At 56.8% G+C, this 22,390-nt stretch overlaps 1 protein-coding gene across 2 annotated transcripts; it reads left to right on the top strand.

Moving 5' to 3' along the window:
• Positions 1 to 1,629: 1,629 nt before the first annotated feature.
• Positions 1,630 to 21,639, top strand: SMTNL2 (smoothelin like 2). 2 transcript variants are annotated; one of them, XM_037810258.1, is made up of 8 exons: positions 1,630 to 2,121; positions 9,693 to 9,780; positions 10,260 to 10,502; positions 11,062 to 11,137; positions 12,172 to 12,351; positions 13,475 to 13,592; positions 13,972 to 14,123; positions 20,686 to 21,639. In XM_037810258.1, the coding sequence occupies exons 1-8, from the start codon at positions 1,729 to 1,731 to the stop codon at positions 20,810 to 20,812; spliced, it is 1,377 nt and encodes a 458-aa protein (XP_037666186.1). In that variant the 5' UTR covers positions 1,630 to 1,728; the 3' UTR covers positions 20,813 to 21,639. The 2 variants fall into 2 exon arrangements, 1 of the variants encoding a protein (XP_037666186.1); XR_005212830.1 differs by lacking the exons at positions 13,972 to 14,123; positions 20,686 to 21,639 and having other exon boundaries at positions 12,172 to 12,956; positions 13,475 to 13,568.
• Positions 21,640 to 22,390: the final 751 nt, after the last annotated feature.

The following is a 22,390-nucleotide window of genomic DNA, read 5'->3' as shown; positions in this document are numbered from 1 at the left end:
ACTTTCCTACATGCTCCTTTCTTGGGTCCTGCAATGGAAGGGACTGGGCTTCTCTGGATGAAACTACGGTCTCTGAACTCCAAGTTCCTGTGCTCAGACCTGTAGGGGCTAAGAGTGCTGTCTGGGGCAGCAGCTGCTGCTGCAGCATCTCATGGTCTCTATCAGATTCCACCTAGAGAAAGAATGCGGGAGCGGTTTGGCTCACCCTGTCCAGACGGCTCCTTGGAACACACACTCACACACACACACACACACACACACACACACACACACACACGCACATATGCATGCCTTTGGCATTTGACTTTCTCATGAAATAATTGCTGGAAGGCTCCTTGGATTAGGTAACCCAGCATTCCTTCCTGTCTCCATGGCGGAGGGACTCAGCGCTCAGCATCTGCCAGGCTGATCCAGCGCCTGTGGGGCAGTGCTGGCCAGTACAGAAGGGTCTGTGGCTTCAAATATCCTTGGAAAACCAAATGCAATGGGAACAAGCCTCTCAGACTTATCATTCTTGCCGGTCATCCGGCTGTGCCTGCCCAGCCACGGGGCCTCCTTCCAGGGGGCCAGGCCTGGGAAGAAGGTTAATCTGCAAAGGTTTTTGCACAAAGAAGGATGGGATGTTCCCATTTTTATTTTAAACCAGTTTACAACATCTAAGGAATAGAAACCTTTGCCCATCATCTTACTACTCTAAAGTAACAACTGTTTCCATCCTCCCTTTTCTTGTGACGGTGGGGTGCAGTTGGAAAGGGAAAATATCTGGGATCAGGCATGAAAGGAGTGTTGAGAAGGAAAGAAGGTGGACTCTCTGGCCTGTGCAGGCAGGAGGGTGATTAGTCCCAAAGTCAGCCACCCCAGAATTTGGAGATTCTCCCTCAGGCACACTCTCTCCTTCCTCTTTGTCCTCAGCCTCCCTGGGCGAGCCGGGAGCCCCACTGACCATTGGCCAGAAGAGCAAAAAGATCTTGTTACACAAAGTGGGCCCAGCAAGGGTGAGCACATAATTGCAGGGACAATTACCTGCCTCCCTCCCCCTCAGGTCTTACAACAGTTGCAAGAAGTTCCAGGAAAAGGTCCTGTAGGTAGCAGCATGTGCGTGTGAGCCCCGCACCCCCTACTCCGCGCCAGCAGCGTAGGGAAGGCTGTGACGAGACAGGGTGATGGGAAGGGCGGCAGTTCCGGGAGTTGCTACTGCTGCTCCCAGTCTCCTAGGACCAGGGCCGTGCTGGTGAGAGCCCCGTGGGAACACACAACCCTCGGGTTTGGCCTTCGAAGTAAAGTCTACTTGGGGACCGGGGCGTTCTTCCGGTGGGTCCGCAGCCCCTCCTCCGGGCCGCACGCCACTCCTCCCGGGTCTGAGGAGCCTCGGGCTCCGCCCTTCCCCCGTGGCTCCGCATCCCAGGAAAGGAGAGATGGGGCGAGCTCGTCTCCCTCGTTGCCACCGGGACCCCCAACCCGCGCCATCCCGCGGCTTTCTGGGGGCAGAGGTGTCCCGGAGCAGACCCCGGAGACAGCCCCGGCCCCGCCCCCGAGGCCCCGCCCTCCGCGCGGCGCCCAATCACTGGGCGCACGGGGCCCGCCACGCCCTCCTCCCGCCCCTCCTGCCGCTCCGCAGGCGAACTCAGCCCGGGCGGCCAGGAAGCGGCCAGTTGCGGTACAGAGCTGCAGAGCTCAGAATATCTTTCTGGTCCCGCCTGCTCTCAGCTCAGGGCGCCCCGCTCGGCCATGGAGCCGGCCCCCGATGCGGAGGAGGCGCGCACGGTGCGCGAGGCGCTGGGCCGCTACGAGGCGGCGCTTGAGGGCGCGGTGCGTGCGCTGCACGAGGACATGCAGGGGCTGCAGCGCGGCGTGGAGCGGCGCGTGGCCGATGCGTTGCGTCTGGCAGGCCCGCTGGCACATACTGTGGCAGATCTGCAGCGCGACAACCAGCGGCTGCAAGCGCAGCTCGAGCGCTTGACGCACCAGGTGGAGGCGCTGGGCTTGGCGACCGGGCTGTCCCCCGCTGCCAGCACGCCTGGCACGCCTAGTCCCCCGCCCACGGCCCGGGAGCGCGCGCCCCGCCTGGGCACCGCACGCTTCGCCAGCCACGCCACCGTCTCGCTGTCCGGCCGCGGCCAGGTGAGCCTCACCCAGCGTGGTGCATGGCGAGTGTGCATGTGCGCGTGCGCCGGACTAGTGGGGGTCGGCACCAAAGCGCCGCCTCTCCACCTAGAGTGCGTGCGCCGGAGCGCGTCTGTTGACTTGGGGACAGCGCTGGATCGGGCCCTTAGGAATTGGTGCTGGGTGTTCGGCCACCTTTCCGGAGTTGGAGGGGACCGGGAAGCACTGTCTTACCCTTCTCGCTGCACCTGTTTCAGACCCTCTTGTCTTTGGAGCCGGGCCCTGTTTGCCCCGAGTTCTGTCGCCCTTTGCTTTCTGCCCTATGACACTAGGGGCTTGAGCGCTGAGGTGCGGTCCCTGACGGTTCAGCACCGCCTGGGTTCCGCCGGGGTGTTGGAGGGGTCAGCACCACCCCCTCACCTGCCCTCACGCGCCCCCCACGTTGCCGCTTCACTGAAGCCTGACTGCTCGGATTATTAATTAACCCAAAGAGGGAACTGGAGCCCCTGTGCGCAAGGGGGTTGTGGGGCGTGGGAAGCGCAATCTGGTAGGGGCGTAGCCCAGCGGAGTCTAGGAACCCTGCGTTGGAGGGCGTGAAGGGAAGGAGGGAGAATGCAGCCTTGGGCAGTCTCTAGATTCCTGGGATCAGTGACTGGCCAGAGGCCCACCCGGAGGGGGCTGGGAGTGGGGCAGAGGCAGGCTTAGACCAGCCGCTGCCCTGATCATGACCCGGTGTGGCAGGTCGGGTTAGAATGTTTCCAGGGTGTGTGCAGTGGCCCTTCCGTGGGATTTTCCACTCACGGGGCGTGTGCTCTGGGGTTGGGTTTCCAGGATCAGGATCCTAGTAGCCTGCACCTGCTGCTTCTCCTTGGTCTGAAACATCAGGCATTCGGATATGCTGTGGGCTGGGTTGCACCCTAGGTGGTCAGTACTAGGGGCATCAGTTTGGGCCTTCCCCTGGAGGGCCCAGCCTGCATGGGGGAGAGACCCCACTGAGCTGTACTGACTGAATGGGTGGCCCTGGCTCTAGATTGCGAATGTACCCAAAAGTGGGCATTGCATTCCCAGTGGGTATCCAAGGAAGGTTTTGTGCTGGTGGAGATTGGGGTGCAGGTGGGTGGGGGGGCTATGTATGCAGCCTCCGAAAGGCTAAGAGGACTCATGGTCAGAAGGCCCCTGAACATTGGGCAGAGGAGCTGGGCATTGTCCTGGGGTGAGAGGGTCTTAAACTTGTCCCAGTAATCCTGATGAAGTGTCTGGAAATATGGATGCACTTAATTCTGTTTTATGTGCATGGAATAAAATCACCACTGAGGACTCAACATGTGCTTCATAAACTAGGTGTCATTGGTTATTTCTGAGATTTTAACACTCACTTGCTCTTGGAAATAGTTGCCCAAGTTTTAAGAAAAATAATCTAAATCACATATATACATACATAAATGCACATACATACACAGATATATTTATATATACATAGACACATACGTGGGAGGATTTTCTCCAGTCACAGAACTTTTTTCAATGGCAGGAGAGGCACAGGGTCCTCCTTGTATTTGGCAAAATCCCTCAGGGCTGATGGGTTGGAGACTGGGTGACTTAACTGTGCTGGCTGGGAGAGGGCATGGGTCTGAGCTGGGACAGTGGTGAGCGGATGGAGAGCAGGGCTGCAGTGGAGAGAGGTTTGAGGGGGTGGTGGTCAGCAGGATAGGGTAGGACGCGGGAAGGGAAGCAGAGAGGAACCATGGTGTGGATGCTGGGGGAGATGCTGGGTTTGGTTTGGGTCATGTTGAGCATGACAGGCCTGGGGGAAATCTAGGTGGAGATGTCCCAGACTGGATGGACCCCTGGATTTGGTGCTCCAGAGGGTGGTCCAGAGGTTGTAGAGTGGGTGAGGGCTTTGGGGCAACAGTGCTGAAGGAGAGGGTGAGTCAGGAGCTCTGAGTAGAGGCAGAGGCATCTGAAGGAAACCAAAAACAGGCCAAGGACCTGCCAGAGAGCAGGGAGGACCCAGAGTGCCTGCTCTTAGAAGCCAGGGCAGTAGTGAGGTGGGGACAGTTGGGAAGGCCTCTCTGCAGGAGGTAGACCCTGGTGCAGTTGAAGCTGCTTTTGGAGCCCTCCTGGTAGAAGAGGTTGGGTTCAGCAGGGATGCAGAAGCTGGTGGGGGGTGAGGATGGAGACACACAGTTGGGGAGCAGGTTGTAGGTGTGGGACCTGAGAAGTGTTGATCCAGGAAGTATAGTTGAAGATTGGGGGTGGAGGAGGGCCAGGGTCTCCAGTTGGGTCAGAGGTGCTGCAGCCCCCTGAGCCCCGGGTCCTGCCTCCACCCCCACCCCACCCCCGACTTTGAAAGCACTGGTCCCCATGGCTCACCCTCCCCAGGGTGCTGGTGTAGAAAGGGAGACTTTGTGGAGTCATCCACCCTTTCTGGCTCGTGCTCCACAGCCTGAGATTGGGATCTCGGTCAAATATAAGGAATCAGGGCTGAGAGGCAAGACTGGAACCTGGACGAGGGACAGAATCACAGATGGGGTTGGGGCTGCTGCTTCCCGGCCTCATACTCCCACATCTGTGTTGCAGTGGGGGTGAGCCTGTGGTGGCCATGCTGCCCAACTTGTGGTCAGGCATCATTGAGGCTGTTTTAGGCAGTGGGAATTAGAGTTGTTTAGACCCTTTTGTTTCTGATGTTTCAAACTGGGGACGGCAGGGGTTGGTTGTACTCAGCACATAAATGTGCCCTGGACTCAATCTAGAAAGGGTGGATCAGGTCCTCCCCTTCTGAGTGCACAAACCTTGACCCCGGTAGGTCACGGGGAGACTTGGGTGGAGAGCGGAGGGAGAAGCCAGGGCAGCAGTGAGGCAGGGGCAGTTGGGAAGGTCTCTCTGCAGGAGGTAGACCCTGGTGCAGTTGGAGCTGCTTTTGGAGCATGCTGCGAGGACTTGGGTGCATATCCTCTCAGCTGGGCCTCGGTTTCCGTGTATCTCCACGGAGAGGACTGGCCTAGCACTGTCGGGCCCCTCGCGCTGAGCCCTCTGGTAGTTATAATCAGTGGTGATGGGCTCACAAAGCGTCCCTGCAGCCAAGGCGTCCCTGCAGCCAAGGCCGGGAGAGGGGAGCTGGCAGGGGGCTGGTGGTGGGAGGCGGTGGCCCTGAGGCCAGGAGGCGGGAGCCCGAGTTGTTCCCTGGAAACACCGTCCTTGGCTGAGCCAGGTCACCCTGGCCCAGGCAGTCGATTCCCTCAGGAACATGGGCCAGGAGAGCTGTGTCAGGGCTGACCATGAAAGAAACCAGACTCGCCCTTATCTGCCTTCCTTTTCCAGACACACTGGGTGATAAGAGAGTTGAATGCTTTAAGACCGAGGTGTGAGTGGAGGAGGGCTGGGCAGCCGTGGCACACATCTTAGGGTTTGGGTTCCGATCACGCGTGGGCTGTGCCGGGCACATGTGTGGTTCCCACGCAGGCAGTACTGAGAAGTCGTGTCCCCTGCCCCCCTCGCCCCCGCCAAATGATTAAAAAGTTTCCCAGAGAGGGTCTCAGGGTCTCGTTTCTAGAATTCCTGAAATCAGGCTTGTCTCACCCCCCGCCTCTCCCACTAACGTTCTCAGGCCTGGGCTCCCTTGTGGGAAGTCTCCACTTAAAACAAAACCCAGAGAATTCCAGGGACTCTCAGAGGTGTCAGAGCCAACTCAAGAAAAGTTCTGTCCCTTTTCTGGGCTCTCCAATGATTTCTACCCCACCCCAGCCCACAGAGGGCCCTCCCTGTTCCCGTCCCCATAGCTGAGGCAGGCTGCCCCCCCCCCCCCGCCCCAGCCCCCACTGGAGGTCTGTAGCCCATTGGGAGAGCATACCAGAGGCCCTCACGGGTAGGCTTGGGGACCGGGAGAAGTCCTTGGCTCCATTCTATCCCAGGACTGCTCCTTGATTTAAGAACTGTGTGTTCTGGAAAGTCTAGTTGGGGTGGCTGCCCCACTTCTCCCACTCACCTGGCTGAGACAGGTTCTGGGGGTCAAGGTGGTGTGAGTTCTCCCTGCCCTCTGTGAGGCCAGAGCACTTTGCAGACAGAGCCCAGGGTCAGGAGAGGAGACCCAAGCCCAAGCCTTGACTACCCCTGCTTTTAGCCATGATGTGACTCCAGGGGCACCATCCTTCCCCGGAGTGGGGCTTGATTTCCTCATCCGTGTGATGGTGGGTTGGAAGGTGGTCTCTGAACAGCCTTTGCCAGGGTGGGGGGCCCTGAGCCCTTTGCTTGATGGAGGAGGGTTTCCAGTCTCAGGGGCTGGTGGAGGGTGGAGCAGGGGAGCCTGGGAGTTGGGGTTCAGCCCCACATCCCAGCTGCAGTCTTGCTTCCCAGCCTGAGTCGGCCCCAGCCCCTTCCCCTCCTCCCTTTGCTGGAGACCCCTTGGCAAGAGTCTGGCTGGTCCAGAACCAACTTCCCGTCTAGTTGTGGCATCTGGTCCCCTGGGGTGTCATGGGGGATGGGGGACGTGCAACGTGCAGGGACAGGTGTCAGTGGGGGCCCCCATAATCCCACATTCTTGGGAAAATGGTTTCGCCATCAGTCTGTCCCTTCAGGCCCCTGCCTGGACCCGTGGAACTTGTTGGACTGGAGCGGGATGGATGGGGGGACATGGGAGACCCCGGAGCAGAGCCGGTCCTGGAGACAGGTGGGGGCTGGGGATTCGGGACGGACGGGTCTGTTCTCCTCCCCCAGCTGAGTTGGCTTACAGGTTAGCCACGGTGTTGCTCCAGGGGCCCCTTGCCCCTCATGCTCTTCTCCCGTGTTCCTGCAGGTGGGTCTGGCCCCTCCCTCCTCCATCCTCCTGAACTAGAAGTTGAGGGAGCTGCTCCTCTCTGGCCTCCCCAGGGACCCCACCTGTCAGTGGTCTCTTCACCCCTCTTTCCCATCTCCTCTCCCCTCATGGCTAAAGTCGCTGGCTCAGACCTGTCAGATCCGGTGCCATCTTCCTTTCCCTCTGAATTCTACCCCAGGCCATCTCCTGCCCACACCCTGCCTCTGATTTAGTCCTACAACCATCACCAGTGACTTTTTTGGCTAAACCCAATGGTCACCTTTTAGATCTTATCTGGACCTTTTCTTGACCTCTGGCCACATTGGACACTGCTGACATACCTACCTTCTTTTTTTTCCTTTTGGGATTTAATAGGGGGATCCAAAGAAGGCTGCTAAACAAAAACCTGTGTACACATGAGGAAAATAAAAAAAAAGAATCTAGTGATTATATTGTATTAACTTAGGCATAATTGTGGACTTTAAAAAGTATGTATTCAGAACCAGGAGAAGGGCCAGCAGACGTCGCCATGTGCCCTGGATGCCATCGGCCTTTCCTCAGAGAAGGTATCTATCTCTTGATGCCTTAACTTGGACATTTTCATGGCCTCAGAACAGTAAATTTGCAGCCTAATAAATCCCCATTGAAAAAGCCAAAAAAAAAAAATAAAAATAAAAAGTATATATTTTTTATAAGGAACAATATCACTACAGTCTTTCCATGAAATGCATTATTTCCTGGGCTATTTGTAATAGCTCCTTTCAGACCATCTGTGGAAGGTCCAATTATTGATGTCGTTCTGGTCTATAGGTCGCAGCACAGAGCAGCGTGTTGGTAGCAGCCATTACCAGCTGTCAGATACGTAGCCACATGCCATGGGGAAATGCCTAACATCTGCCTTCTTGATAGACTCCCTTCCCTGATGTTCTTAACCTTCTTCTACCTCCCTGGCTGCCCCTTCTCGGTCTCCTTGCAGATGCCTCTTCTGCTCCTGGTCTCTCCCCACCACTCCATCCCGGGCCTCCCGTAAGCCCCCCAGCTCTCCACCTGCTGTGCTTCCAGAAGGCGTCTGGACGCTGGGCTCCCGGGTCATCTCCTTTCTCCTAAACCTCAGATTCATTTATGCACCTGCTTCCTGACCTCACCTCTTGGATGAGCCAGGGGCAGCTTGCATATATCATGTCCAAAACAGAAATCCATGTTTTTCCCCCAAACCTGCCTTTGCCCTGCCATCCCATCCTCCAAAGCCTAGGTTTGGAAGAGGTTTGCCCTCCTTTCTTCCATTACATCCACTTACTCTCCCCGCCGGATTCCTTTCTATTCCAAAGCTTTTGGATCCCTCTTGCTCTTGCCCTGCCCTATCTTCATTCCCCACTCCCCTGTCCCAGGATGGCGAGGTGCCTCATCCCCTGGCCTCCCCCTTCCAGGCTACTCTCTCACTGCCATCTGAAGGATATTTCTAAGACACAGAGCTGAAGACCTTCAGCTCTTTCTTGTCCAAGAAATCAGGCCCAAGCCCATGGAGCTGGCACCCTGGGCTGCCACGTGGCGCTTCTCCCACCAGGCACCCATGCCCCAGTCGTGCTTCCTCAGAATGCCTTGTGCCGTGGTGTCTCTCTGCCTCTGCAGACATGAGGCACTCTGCCGGGGAGAGCCGCCCCTCCTCATCCCCCTGGCTGGCTCTGGACTTGGCTCAGGCACCCCTGCTTCTGGAAGGCCTCCCTGAGCCTCCCTGGCTGGAGGAAGTCCACCCCCTACCTAGACTAATTCCCTCCATGGCAGGGTGGCCACATCCTGCACTGGTTGCAAGGGACACTGAGCCTTCTGGGGCAAAGATGGGCTGTTGTGTGTCTGGGAACCTCGTGGACAAGGGCCGCAGCCTGGAGACAGGGCCTCTCATCATGGGCTGGCTATCAGTGAGGCAGCCTCCCTCCAGACCCTCTGAGTGCCCCAACCCCTCTCCCATGAGCAGCACAGGGGTCCCATCTGTAAAACAGGGCTGGTGGCACCTCCCCAGGACGGCAAGGTGGTATACATGGCATGTCCAGGAAAAGGACCCGAGTCTTGGTAGCTGCTCAGATGGCACTTGCATAGCCTGTTCCCGTTTCTCAAGTCGGGAAACTGAGGCCCAGAGGGGGCATGACCTGACCCAGGTCACACGGCGGGCAGAGGTACCAGGTCTCCCTGCTGGCTTGTGGTCTTGGTTCTCTCTGCCCCCTGCCCACCCCAAGCCCTGCTGCAACCTGGGGAACAAGGGGTTGCATGGAGCCAGCCAGGCCCCTGCATGCTGGACCTCTGGGTAAATCTTGTGCCCCCTCATCCACTGAAGAGGCCTCATTGGCTTAGAAGGACCTTGGGTTCCTGTGACTCCCGCGTGGGAAGCCACACCAGCCTGGCCCAGCTGAGATGGGCAGGGTGCCAGGCTCTCCCAATCTTTGGTCCTCAGTCACCTGGTCCAGCCTGGGGGTAGGGGTGGGGCAGCCTGGCGCACTCTGCTGCAACCCTTTGGAGCCCTCAGTCTTGACATTTGTCCCCAGCTTTCTGGGGCTCGGGAATGAGCCAGTGGAGGTGTTTGCCCGCAGGATGGCAGGGGCTCAGCTGCTGGGGCTGGGTCCATCCCAGCTTGCTGGGAGAGCCTGGCCCATCACTGCACCTTGCTGGGGCTATTTTCTTATCTCTTGAAAGTGAGTGATGTTCACCCTGCAAGAAGCAGGAGGGGCTTTGGGGCGGGGGGGTGGTGGTGCTGGGGAGTGGGCCTTTGCTGACCTGGGCCTCAGAGGTGTTTGTGTCTCTGCAGAGTGTGGATCACGATGAATCCAGTGAGCTGGAGATGAGAAGAACCTCAAACTTGGGCATCCTTGAGAATGGGCACCAGCCCGGGGCAGGTAGGGCCAAGGGATGAGGAGGGTGGCTGGGTAGCCTCGAGGGGCCATACATCTGTGCCAGGCCATCCCCTGTCTGGAGGGATGGACAACTTGAACTTGAACCCCAGAGGGCAGAGAGGCCTCAGACAGTGTGAAGGAGACCTTTTTTTAAACACAGAGGGAAATGGGAGACTTCAGAAGGGGGTGAGCTTCCCCATTTCTGGAGGAATGCAAGCAAAGGCCAGGGAATTGTCCAAGCACTGAAAAGGGTGCAGCACAGACTGACAAACCAACTAATATTTATTAAGGCCAGTTCTCATGTGAAGGTGGAGAAGACATCACTTCTATTGGAGCAGCAAAATGATCCCACAGGGGAGGTCAGGAAGGCCTCCCTGGAGGAGGTGGAAGAGGGGTCGGAGAGGCTGGAGCCTTCCTGGGGTGGGCTGAGGCTCTGGTAGCTGCCATGGTTAAACCCCCTCCCCCCTGGTCACATGTTCCAGGCCCAGGTGATGGACCCCCCGAGACCATCCAAACCTTCCCGGCACCAGAGCCCCCCAAGCCTCGCCCTGTGAGCCTCTCCTTGCGGCTGCCCCACCAGCCGGTCACGGCCGTCACCCGAGTCTCCGAGAGGTTCTCTGGGGAGACCTCAGCCACGGCTCTGTCACCCACATCTGCTGCCATCCTGGGGAGCCTCAGCCCAAGCCCCAGTGAAGCTATCACTCCCTGGACTCCCAGCCCCAGTGGTATGAGCAGGACCAAGGCGACCTCACCTTGGGGTGTGAGAGGGAGGGCAGGGGCTGGGTGGGGGTTGGCCCCACCCCTGACTGTGTCGTGACCTGGGGCAAGTCGCTTGCTTAGCCTGTTTGCCTAGCTGGGGGGCCGATCCCTGCTGGACTCCTCTCCCAGATGTGGCTGTCATTACAGTACCTCTTATGCTGCACACTTGGCACAGCCCCCTCCTTGCACACACACCCCCTCCCCTGCACTGTGCTCAGGCCTCAGGGGTGTGTCCTGGGGTATGGTCCATGGACTTCCAAAGTGAGGAGGCTTTGGAAGGGGTGGGCTCAGTGCTCTGGAGAGCAGAGTGGGAATGCTCTAAGACCTCTTTAGGCCACTGCTGTCTGCTCCCACCTTCCTTTCTCCTCATCTGCTTGCTGAGGCGGGGCCAGCTTAGCCCAGGGGTGCTGCTTGTGGGAGTGAGGCTGAGTCCAGTGGAGCAGGGCCCGCTCAGAGGAACGGAGGCTGGGGCCGGCCCTCTCTGAGGCCAGGGTTTGTTTTCTCTCCCCTCCCTTTGTCCTGCAGAGAAGAATTCCTCTTTCACGCGGTCTTTGTCCGGCTCTGGCTGTGGGGCAGTGATGGCCGGCAGGAGGAAGGACAGGTGAGTCACGGCCCCCCAGGGCCTGGCCTCTAGACCGGGCCCCCTAGGAAGTTGCTGCTCCCGGGTGGCCTGTTTGCTTTGCCTCGGGCCGGGCTGCCCAGGCCGGCTGCAGGGGAGCTCCTTGGGCTGCTTCCCGGGGGAGGCCCCCTCCTAGGGCCGGGGGTTGGATCTGCAGAGAAGTAAGGCAGCAGGGTTGGTGGGCGGGCTTTGGGCAGGAGAAATGAGGCAGCGAGGACTGGTGGAGAGCTTTGTTTGGAAAAAGATGGCTAGTTTCTCTATGAACCTTTCAAAGCAAGTCTGTCAAAAGATCAGAGGGAGTGTCTCGGCCGTGGGAGGAAGGAGGAGAAGAGGGTCTTCCACTCTCCTCTTCCTCCATCTGGGCCAGCTGGGGCCCCTCAGAGGCCCCGTCCTTCCTGCCCGTGGGCTGAGGAAGTAGCTGGAAACACCCTCGCCTGGGGCAGGTCAGCAGCGGTTTCCCTGCAGTATGAGCCTCCTACTGGCCAGTCTGTGCTTTGGGGGATGAGAGTGGCTTTTAATTTCTTTTAATGAAAGAATTGTGACTTTGTGACCAACTTTTCCATGGGGTGGGGGTGGGGGTGGTGGTGGTAGGGAGAGGGGTGAGAACAAAAAGGGTCTTATTTAGCGGTGGTGGAGGGGGGAGGCCTGGCCCTGTGGGACTGGCCTTGGAGACACTGCCTGCCCCAGAGAGCAAGGTGCCCTGCCCGCCCCAGGCATTGACACCTGCCAAGGGGGGATACGCCCAGAGAGGGGGCCTACTCCCCCATCCCTGAGCTGAGCCCTGCTCTTTCCTAGGAGAGCTCAGTTCAGAAAACCTGCCTAACTGGTTGGGGCTGGGCCTGGTGGTGCTTCCTTTCTGCCTGCCACTGCAGCCCTTTCCATGTGCCTCATTCACACTTGGTGCTTAATGGGGGTGACTCTGGAGCCTGGGCCAGTGCTGTGGGAGGGAGACCCTTGGGCCTCTGTGAGCTGGTGATGTCTTGGTCTGTGTTCCTGACAATGCGGTCCTTCCTCAGCCCACCTCTGGTGATGCCACCCCAGTCGTCCCCGTCCCCGCAGCCACCATCCACGACTCAGGCTCATCGCCAAGGGGAGCGCCGCAGGGAGCTGGTGAGGTCGCAGACGCTGCCCCGCACGTCAGAGGCGCAGGCCCGGAAGGCTTTGTTTGAGAAGTGGGAGCAGGATACAGCTGGCAAGTATGGATGCTTACCCCCAAACCTGCCCCCACCCCCACTTCCAGAGCAGGCCCTGACCCAGACTGGCATAGCGAGGCTAGGCCTGTCCACTTTCACTTCCCAGGGGCCCATTTCCCGAGATGTAACTTTGAGGGCAAGACACAAGGCTAGGGTGGGGCCAAGGGTGAGTCAGGGGCCCAAGTGGCCCACTGTGGGTCAGGGAGCCAGGCAGGGCCTGAGGAGAGCCCTTCTATTCTGCCACCATACCCGGGGCACCCCAGTCTTCTGCAGCTGGATGTCCTCCGTCCACTCTCCCGCCCACACTCCTCATGAATTGGAGCTCCTTTAGTTTCTGGCCTGACTAGGGAGACCAGAAGAGTGGTCAATTAGGATTCGTGGCTGGGAAGGCCCAGCCATGGCCTTGGACCAGCCCGTGGACTGCAGAGGTGAGCGTCCCTGTGCTGCCTGGGCAGCAGCTGGCCTCCAGCACCTCTGGCCCCCTGCCCCACCTCAGATCCCCTTAGAGACTGGGATCCTCGGGCTCCCACCTGCCTTTGCACATTTCTCCAGGCCTGCTCTTGGCGTGTGGATGATCTGCCGGCCCCTGCTCCCGATTGCCCTGACTGGTGAGGGGGACAGACCCAGATGACCTCACCCACCCCAACCAACCTTTCTCGGCCATCAGGGATGTCCGTGAGGCCCAGGGAGAAAACTACCCCTTCTGGCTAGAAAAGAGCAACCAGGGAAGGCAGGCTGGATGAAGGGAAGGGTGTTCAAGCAGACAGCGCAGCTTGAGCGGGGTCATACAGCCATGCAAGCTCAGGTCCTCTGCCCCAGAATTTCCAAGTGATTCCTGATCCCTGGCGTGAAAAATAAACAGGGGACCCAGAGGGCCGGAGGGAGTGGATGGTCCTGCCACGTATCACTAAAGGCGGCTGTGTGGCTGGTGTGGGGGCTTGTGCTATGGGCGTGGGGGGCCCATGCGGGGCCATGGAGGCTGTGTGCCAACTGTGTAACTGGGTGAACCAAGCTGGGTGGGTGGGGGCTCTCTTTCCCCCACTTCAGCCAGTCCGGGGGTTCCCCCACCTCTTGGAAACAGAGCAGCCCCTGCAGCGCCCCCAGCAGGCCTGCCTTCTGCCCACAGGGGGAAAGGCGAGGCCCGGGGAAAGCTGAGGCGGTCGCAGAGCTTCGGGGTAGCCAGTGCCAGCAGCATCAAGCAGATCCTGCTCGAATGGTGCCGCAGCAAGACGCTTGGCTACCAGGTGGGCCTCAGGATCCTGCCACGTGGCTGCTGGGACTCCCAGGCAGGGGCTTGGGCGAGCTTCGCCCCCTGCCCTTACTCCTCTGGCCAGGGCAAGCACCTCAGAGGCTGGGAGAGGGGGGTAGGTGCTAGAGGGAGGGTGCCTTCTGAGCTGGCACCTAGGTGTCTGCAACATTTGCTTAGGAGTTCTCGGATCCCTTTATCTAGACCCGAGCAGACTGGTCTATGCACCTTGTAGGGTGAGCGATAGCGGCAGCTTTTTGCGGAGGTGGGTGGGTGGTGGGCCTTGGGGAGGGCGTGGACGGGTCTCTTGTGGGGTTGAGATGCTGGGTTTGGGGCTCGTCCCGGCGCCCACCCCTCTGACGGAGCCTTGCCCGCAGCACGTGGACCTGCAGAACTTCTCCTCCAGCTGGAGCGACGGGATGGCCTTCTGTGCCCTGGTGCACTCCTTCTTCCCTGATGCCTTCGACTACAGTGCCCTGAGCCCCACGCAGCGGCAGAAGAACTTCGAGCTGGCCTTCACCATGGCTGAGTGAGTCTGGGGGGTCCTGGGAGACCCTGCCCCAGCCCAGTCCTGAGCTTGCCTTCTGCCTCCAGTGGGGCAGCCATCCATGGAGCTGAGAGGCCTTGGGGCCATGTGTTCTACCTGCCTCCTGCACAGATGGGAAGACTGAGGCCTAGAAGGGGGATAGGGCTTGCCCACTGGGGGAGCAGGGGTTCCATTCCTGGGGTACCCATCCTCTGCTGGTGGCTCAGCCTCTGGCGTGCAGTCCGCGAGACCAGCCACAGACAGGGTGTGAGGGGTGCTGGGGTCAGCTTGTCCAGAACACCAAGTCTGTCGTCCCTGTACCGTTGGAGAGATGCAGTTGCCTAGATGAGCTACAGCTGCTCGGCAGCAGAAAATGGGGTAATATCTGGTTGGGGAACATTTAAAAAAAATTCTGTAATAAGTAGATCTTGCTTCCTTAAATACTGTTCTAGCGTCTAATATGAAATGGCCTGCTTTTTAAAGTCCTACTCCTAGGGAGAAGAAGAGTGGAGGCGGGGAGGGCAGTTCTAGGATCAGGGTGTGCTGGGGAAGCCACTTTGGGATTCTGCTCTTGGCAGAGGGCAACCCCCAGAGCAGATCGTTCGTGTTCAGAGGAGACTTGGCAGAGCGGGGTCCAGCAGTCAGGCTCTGGCAGGGAGCAGGTGGCACATTCAGACTGGGTAATTGAGGAGAATCTCATAAAGGCCTGGGTGAGAGCCCACATTTGAAACCAGTGAGGGTAGCAAAATACCCCGGGCTGGCGACAGTGGGGAGCTGTTTCCAGCTGCAGCCGGAAGTCCCCAGAACTGGGGAGAAGAGCTGTGTGGAGAGTTTCCTAACGAGAGTTGTGCTTTGAGGGCTCACAGCAACTTGGCAGGGGAGGGAGCTGCGGGCAAGGTACCCCAACCTCCCTCTCCTCTTGCCGTCCTGCCAGCGCTTCCCGTTGGCTGGATTCGGTTAGAAGACAGAGAGCACAGAGGCCCAGCCCCATGGCCCATGGCCTCCAGGAGCAGAGAGCAGGGCAGAGACGGGCGGTGTTGAGGGCTGCCTGATGCTGAGCTTCATGGAGTTAAAGGGAAAGAGGTTAGGGAGCAGAAAGGCCTTCCCCCAGGCTAAGTTTCCTGGAGGGAACATCTCATTCTCCTCCTCCCTCCTGCCTGAGCCTTGGCATAAGCCCCTGGGGAGCTGTCTCTGACTGACTGGCTCATTTCTTGCCTGGGTTCTCAGTGCCTGCATCGATCCCCACAGGCCGGTTGAGTCAAAGGAGCCCTCCCTCCAACTCCACCCTAACCCCAGCCCCCCGTGCAAGACCCTGAGCCTATCTGAGCCAGCAGGTTACTGGATCCATGCTTCAAGTTCTAAGGCTTGACCTGAGCCAAGGTGCCCCACCGCCCCCCTTTCTAGAGCAGCTCCTCCAGCTCTGGGGACAGACTTGAGACTCTGGCTCTGAACTCTTGGCCTGGGTTTTTGGAATATCAGTATTGCCCCTGTCGCGTTGTCTCGGATGACATGCCCCAGTTCTCAGCCCCTGTGGGGTCATAAGAACTCCTTGTATACTTTTAAAAAGCCTTCTCTTTCTTGGCTGCTGGGGATTAGCTGTCATCCTAATTGCAGAAACAGCTTTGAACAGAGTGTGTTACACAACTGGATCCCGGTGCTGGTGAAGCAGAGCCAAGGCGAACAACACGATGTTGGGGCGGGGGTGGCCCCCAGAGGAGGCCCAGCTGCTAGAAGCACAGAAATGGTGATGGCAGAAACCAGACCATGAGAGAAAGAAAGTGGGGCCGGGGCTCTGACATGGGCACCCCAAGACCCACTCCAGTGGGGCGAGGCCACACTTCACTCTAAGAGCCCTTCCCTCTGTACGTCCAGTGGGGCCAGCTCCTGCCCAGGCAGCCCTGGTCACCCTCAGCCCAGGGCCACAGGGGTGGCCCTGCACCCAGCTCACAGGGCACACAGTTTCCCTTGGCAGCCAGCAGCCGAGTGATTCAAGGCTGCGCTTTCCCGGCACAAGGTTTGAGATCATGGAGCTTCCAGACTCCAAACAGATGTTTCTTCTATTCCCAACCTGGGTAGGGTGGGGGGTGGGGGGGTAGGGACAGGACCAGGTTTTGCCTCCCTCCTCCCCAGAGCAGGCTCCCTGTGGCCTGAGCCTGCTCCCGGTGGGGAGGGAGCCCTGTCTGTTGGGGCTGCTGAGATGAGTTCTTGCTTTTCTGCTGACTCGAGGGGGTGGGAGGGGGAGAGTGCGCAGCAGGCCTGTGTGGGGAGCTCGCTCAGAGTCTGGGAAGGTGCCACCCCCTATGAGTCAGGCATGAGATTATCTCAAAGGTTAGAGAGGGAGAGGGCCGAGAAGATGGGCTGGCCTGCCGGGGCCTCTTGGGGGTGGGGGTGGGGTGGAGCACAGCAGCTCGGATCGCCTGGCTTCTTGGACAGTAAGCTCAAAAGAAAGCCCAGGGCACCTGCTTGAGCGTCATTAGCGTCTGACACATATTTCCTCTGCTTGCCAGTGAAAGCAGAGCAGCCACGCGGGGGCTGTTGCGAGCCACCAGGAGCCCCGTGGTTGGCTGGACAGGGCCAAGAAAGGTAGTTTGGGGGGCAGGCAGGCTGCTGTCGTGGTAGGGTGCCTGGAGCCCTGGGTCCGATTAAGGCATGGCCTTTGGAAAGGAAAGACGGAGCTCAGAACCCCAAACTGTAGTCCAGCTTGCATCAGGAAGGAAACGTTTCCAGACCCTTCCGCGGACAAGGGCTGGTAAAGCACAAAGATGCATCAGGAACCTGTGTAGTAAGAGTGGTGTGTCCTGCCCCCGCCCCCAGTAATTTGTGGCCCCACAGATTCCCTTTGGCCTAATCTGTGTGAGTGATGCCGTGTTGACAGCAAACTGACAGGTGTTCAGGGCTGGACGGCAGAGGACCAGCCCCTTTAATGGAATGCACCGTAACTCCCCCTTCCTCCTGCAGCGGGCGAGGGACTCGGAGGCCCTGCTTGCCCTAAAGAGAATGTGTCCTGCTCTCGGGTTACGGCCGAGCTGATGGAAGTGGGCTTCCAGGCTATTTGTAGTGCCCATGTGTCTCTGTCTAAAACCAGACGGGAGGCAGGATTCCAGGACCTGGAGTCCTGGTCTGCCTTTAACGAAGGCTTAAACAAGTGAAAATCCTCCTCTCACTCCCACCCCAAACACCTCTTCCATCTCCCTTACGGGCCAACCCTGGGGTAGCTGAAGATCACAATATGGAAAACCTTTGGATTACCGCCCCCTCCCAAACAAGATGGGACTTAAGTAATTTCATTTGAAGACAGTAGTAGGCAAATATTAACCCCAGTTCTTGCTGTGTGGTGGCAAAGTGATTTGCACTTTCTTCTTTGGACCTTTCCATGTTTGAATTATTTAAAACAAGTTTGTATCATTTTCACAAAAGCAGTTTAAAAAAAAAAAACAACCAATTGGCACCGCTTAATAGTTTGAGATGTAAATATTTCTGTAAGAGTCAGTGGTCATCATCATTTTCTTTCTCTCACGTCCTGTCTCCCAAGTTTAGTTCAGCCTGTCTGCACCTTCCAGGAGTCTTGTCACGGCCATCACAGCTGGCACAGCATATACGAGGGAGGGCACGCTCTGCAGGAAAAATGCTCTGAGATGTTGGGAATGGAGGGAGCACCCCTGGGTCGGGGGTGCCACGGTCTCAAAGAGAAGGAAGTTCTTCTACCTGTGGGGGGAAGAAGTGGGTGTGGGGCAGGGCTGGGACAGGAGAGAGGGAGCTGGAAGATGGTGGGCAGCTGCTTGCTGCAGGCTGGGACACCCCCTCCTCAGCAACCTGCACTCTCTAATCTGCTCAACTTAAACATAATAGGGGGGCAGTGGGATGTCCAACCCCAGGAAACTAGAGCTGGGAGGGGTGCAGCTCAGTCCCTAGGTTGTTTGCTGGGGAAGCCAGTGCCTGCCTGAAGCTTCCTGTCTGGGTAGAAGGTGATGCAAGTGTAGGTCCATAGCTCCCATTCTGACCGCTACCCTGATCTCGACGACTTGCTGTTGGGCAGGGGCAAGGATAGCATTTATTGAAGGGTAAACCCAGCCTTTAGAATGAAGCAGGGAGTCAGCTCCCTCTCTTCTGCATAGGTTGGACGATGCCTGGAAAATGCCAGAAATTCTTGTGTTCCCCTCTCCTTCTCCCATGCAGAGGGCTGGAAAGAAGTGAGAACTAGTTCAGAGGAGACCTCAGGTAGCCTTTGGGCCGCCAGTTAAGGAACCAGAGATATTTAGCTTCTGGGAAAGACGTGGGTGTGAAGGTTCTCTTCAAACATTTGAAGGACTCTTTTGTGGAGAAAATACTAAAATGAAAATAGCCTTCTGGACCAATAGATAGAAGGCACAGATAGGCAAAATTGCATAAGAAACATAAAGGGAAACTTTCTCATGGCCAGGTCCATCTGCAGAGGGATTTGAACTGTTCTTGGAGGTGAGCAAGCCGAGGTAGACCTAAGAGAGGTGACTGGTTCTTCTGATGGGGGCATTTGGACTGGGTGACATTTACGTTCTCTCTCAAGGTTGAAGTTCTAGGATTCCGATGCTGTCCTCATTTTTCTGTCATTTGCTGTCAGTGGTGATAAGCTGGGCATGGCTCATTAACCCACAGAGGCCTGAGAGGGGGGAGGGGGGAGAGGGGAGCTGTTCTCCCCATGCTGCAGGTGCGGGGTGGGGCACCTGGTGCTGAGCGATAGCTCAGGAAGGTGAGCTCAGGTCCCTGGCTTCTGGTAAGAACCCTTTACCATCAACATGGTCCTTTTGCTCACCTGCCCTTGTCAGAGCACCCGTTTTGCTGACTCGGAGCCCTGCCCTGCCCTGGCCTGGGGGGAGAGGGTGCAGGCTCACTGGGCCAAGCCTGCTCATTCCCCCACTGGAGATTCCCTAAGGCAGTACGTGCCGGCCCCACAGGGTAGGTGGTGATAGGATGGAAGACAGATGTCTCCATGTGGCCGTGACATTTGGTTTCTGGTAGGAGGCCTGGTGCCTGGCTAGCTCCACTAGCTAGGACCTGGAGTAATGCCACCATCTTGGCCTCTGCTGCCCACTGGCCAGGGAGCCGCCGGGACACGGGCTGCCCCATGCCGCGTCCTGGTAGAAAGTGCTGCTTCAATCACACTCAGCTGGCTCCCGGCTCAGGGTGGGTCAGAGGAGCCCGTGGACTGCTCACAGAGACCCCCACCCCGGCTGGGCTCTTGGGGTGCAGGCATGCCTTGCAAGGCACACCCTCCCAACAAGCCTGATGGCAGGTAGAGCAGAGGCAGAATTCCAAATTTTTGATGAGGAAATGGGCACAGAAAGGTCTTCGAAGTGATTGGCAGGGCTGGGATTTATGCCCAGCTACTTAGATTCCAGATCCGGTCCTCTTTTCCCTGTGATCCGCTTTGACAGTCATGCACTAAGTGATAAGGGGGGGAAAAGACAAAAAGACTGGGGTCCCCTGGAACTACAGAAGTACCCACAGCTCCGTGTCCTGGCTATGGACACTGAGACTTTGGCCCAGTACAATCACTTTTGCCCTTTTGGTTCTGCCTGGTAATGTCAGACTAGCTATGTAGAGCGCCTAGGGAAACCAGGCATGGTGGGAGCATGGGGTCAGAGAGGTTGGAGAGTGTTGCTTGAAATTCCAGAAAGCGTGTGCCATTCTTTCAAGACTCGAGGCTGGGGTGCTCGGGACGGTGTATCTTGACTGTGCCCAGCCTGCTGCCTCCCTGTGGCCTGGAAGCCTCGTGGCCTTGGGCTGGAAGGGTGGAGGGAACAGCTTTCTCTCCAGCCCCAGCAGAAGGCTGTGTGTCTGCACCCAGTGGGTGCCAAGTTAAATCCGTGTTTCCCAGAGCTTGGGGCCCAGGACCCTGGGGGTTAACAAGACACCTTTGGATACTTTTTCAAACTGTAACTGATTAGTAGATTGTAAAACCAATATAGTGGTTCATATATTTAAAAAATGAAATAATATAGAGAAAATACCATCAGTGGTAAGGGTAAGTGTTGCTGCGGATATTTATAAAAAGACAAGTAACTTCTTCTGTACCGGTGACCGTTTGTACATCTGTGTGCTGAATCATGATGAAAAATCTTTCTTACAGTAGATCATGACAAAAAGAATTTTACAAAGTGCTGTTTTAGGAAGCGTATGAGTGCATTTTTTTCATTTTGTTAGTTTCACATTTATTTTTATGGTTCATGCTGATTTCCATATACTAGTGAAAAGCATTTTGCTTTATTTTTTTTACTTAAATTTAATTTCATTTAAAATTTAAATAAAGCACGTTTAAATAAAAATATGACTTGTACAGGTGATTCGTGGATACGGATGTTTGGGAAATGCTGCGTTAGCCTGAGGGTCTTGGGGGGGGTCCTACCAGGTTTATTTGAATCCCATATAGCTTGGAAGACCTAAGTTCCTGCTGGTTGGTGCTTGGGTGGGGACCCCCAGCCTCCAGGCTGAGTTCTGTTTTGGGGATGGTGGGAGGCAGCCCTGGGGGGGGCCCTGGGGCTGGCTGATGTCTGGGAGCATCGTTCTGATGGGGGCTTCTGTGTTTCAGGAATCTGGCCAACTGTGAGCGCCTCATCGAAGTGGAGGATATGATGGTGATGGGCCGCAAGCCAGACCCCATGTGTGTCTTTACCTACGTCCAGTCACTGTACAACCACCTGCGTCGCTTCGAATAAAGCCTGGTGGACCTGGATAGCCAACACACAGCCCCAGAAAGAGACTGTGGGGGCTGCATGTTCTCTCCCGAGTCAGGACGAACCTAGGGGAGAGCTGCATTGGGGTGTTAGAGAGCTGTTTGTTCTGTGGCGTGTCACTGGGCCCCGCTGCGTGCCCAGCTGTGTTTCTGATGAAACGTGCTGCAGAGCTGGGCTCCGACAGTGCTGCTCACAGCCAAGGGCTTGAAGGAAAAGGAGAAATTCCCGGAGAGAGAGAGAGTTTGGTGCTAAGTAATTACCTTCTTAAAAAATGCTTGTCTTTGTAGATTCCGGGATGCTAAATTACAGTTCTCCCTCTAGTGAATATGATCCATTGGCTTCGCAGGGTTATGCTGATTACCAAGTGTTTTTTATCAAAATACCCAGGGTTTTTTACTTCCTCACACTATTGTAGGTTTTTTTCCTCCCTCCCTCTGGGCCACCGCCAGGAAACAGACTGCTTAATCAGCAGCCCGACAAAGAAGACCGAAGTCTTGGGAAGAAACGGTTTAATCACTCCCAGGTCTTGGGCAAGAGATGACCTTCAAGTCACCTCTGCTCTCTGGGGAGATGGGCAGGCTCTTGGTCCCGGATCCCCCCGGACTTCCCAGGGAGGCCCCACAAGTGTTCAGCTAAGAATAGGCTCTCGGGAAGTTAACACTTTTGGGGAAGGACAGGCTCTTTGTGCTGAGAGGTAGTTTTAACTCATGTCTTTTTTTTAGAGGATTTGCTGCGGATATTTATAAAAAGACAAGTAACTTCTTCTGTACCGGTGACCGTTTGTACATAAAAAGATGTGCCAAACTTCACTTGAGATTTGTTGTTTCTCTTTGGGAGAGACGGAGCCAGTGAATAAGGGATTTTACACGCATTCCAAATGAAAATCTACTGAAATCCCCCCTTAACTGTTTCTGTGCTTAAGTCACGTGCCTAGAAAGTTGAAAATTACATTTGCCGTCTTAGCCTTTGCCTCTCAAGTGCCCAATCTCCATGTTGGCGAAAGAGCATGAACAGAAAGTTCCCCCTTGTGGCTCTGTCCCCTGGATGTTGTCATGATAAATGGTGGCCCAAGGCGGCAGGTTTTGGGGAGGTCCGTGCTTGCGGGAAGCCCATGAAGGAGCGCTGGTTTACTTTCATGGAGGTTCGGTGGGAAGATCTTAATAGAAAATATCAGATTCTATAAAGCCACAGCCATGAGCTTATTCTTATTCAAGAATCATTTTAAAGTTGGGCTGGATTTCAGCCATGCACTTCTAAAATTTCCCTTCAGGGAGCTAAGATGTCTTCCTCTCATGCACTGGGCCTTAACCACCATCCCCTGTGTGCCTTCTTGGAGTCACATGAGTGTCCCTTGTGTGTGGGTGTTGGGGGGATGGCAGAAAGGCCTTGAGGGGGTCATGGCAGAGTTTGTCAGGTGGGTGAGTGGCCATCTTGGCAGATTTGTTTGTTCCAGCCGTAGTCCTGCTCGATTGTATGGAGTCTCCCATCGTTCGAACCACTCGGATGCCGGCTCTCTTGTGTCTTCTAGGCTTGGGGAGGTGAGTCCTATTATTAGCAGAA

Source organism: Choloepus didactylus, chromosome 18 (genome assembly GCF_015220235.1).
Source record: "Choloepus didactylus isolate mChoDid1 chromosome 18, mChoDid1.pri, whole genome shotgun sequence".
Taxonomy (NCBI): domain Eukaryota; kingdom Metazoa; phylum Chordata; class Mammalia; order Pilosa; family Megalonychidae; genus Choloepus; species Choloepus didactylus.
The sequence above is the reverse complement of the archived record's forward strand: the minus strand, read 5'-3'. Positions and strand labels throughout refer to the sequence as shown.

Excerpts from the sequence above, each read along its gene's own strand:
- SMTNL2 (XM_037810258.1), top strand. The coding sequence starts at position 1,729 with ATGGAGCCGGCCCCCGATGCGGAGGAGGCGCGCACGGTGCGCGAGGCG. Across the intron at positions 2,122-9,692 it reads CGCTGTCCGGCCGCGGCCAG|AGTGTGGATCACGATGAATC; the intron begins GTGAGCCTCACC and ends GTGTCTCTGCAG. Across the intron at positions 11,138-12,171 it reads GCCGGCAGGAGGAAGGACAG|CCCACCTCTGGTGATGCCAC; the intron begins GTGAGTCACGGC and ends GTCCTTCCTCAG.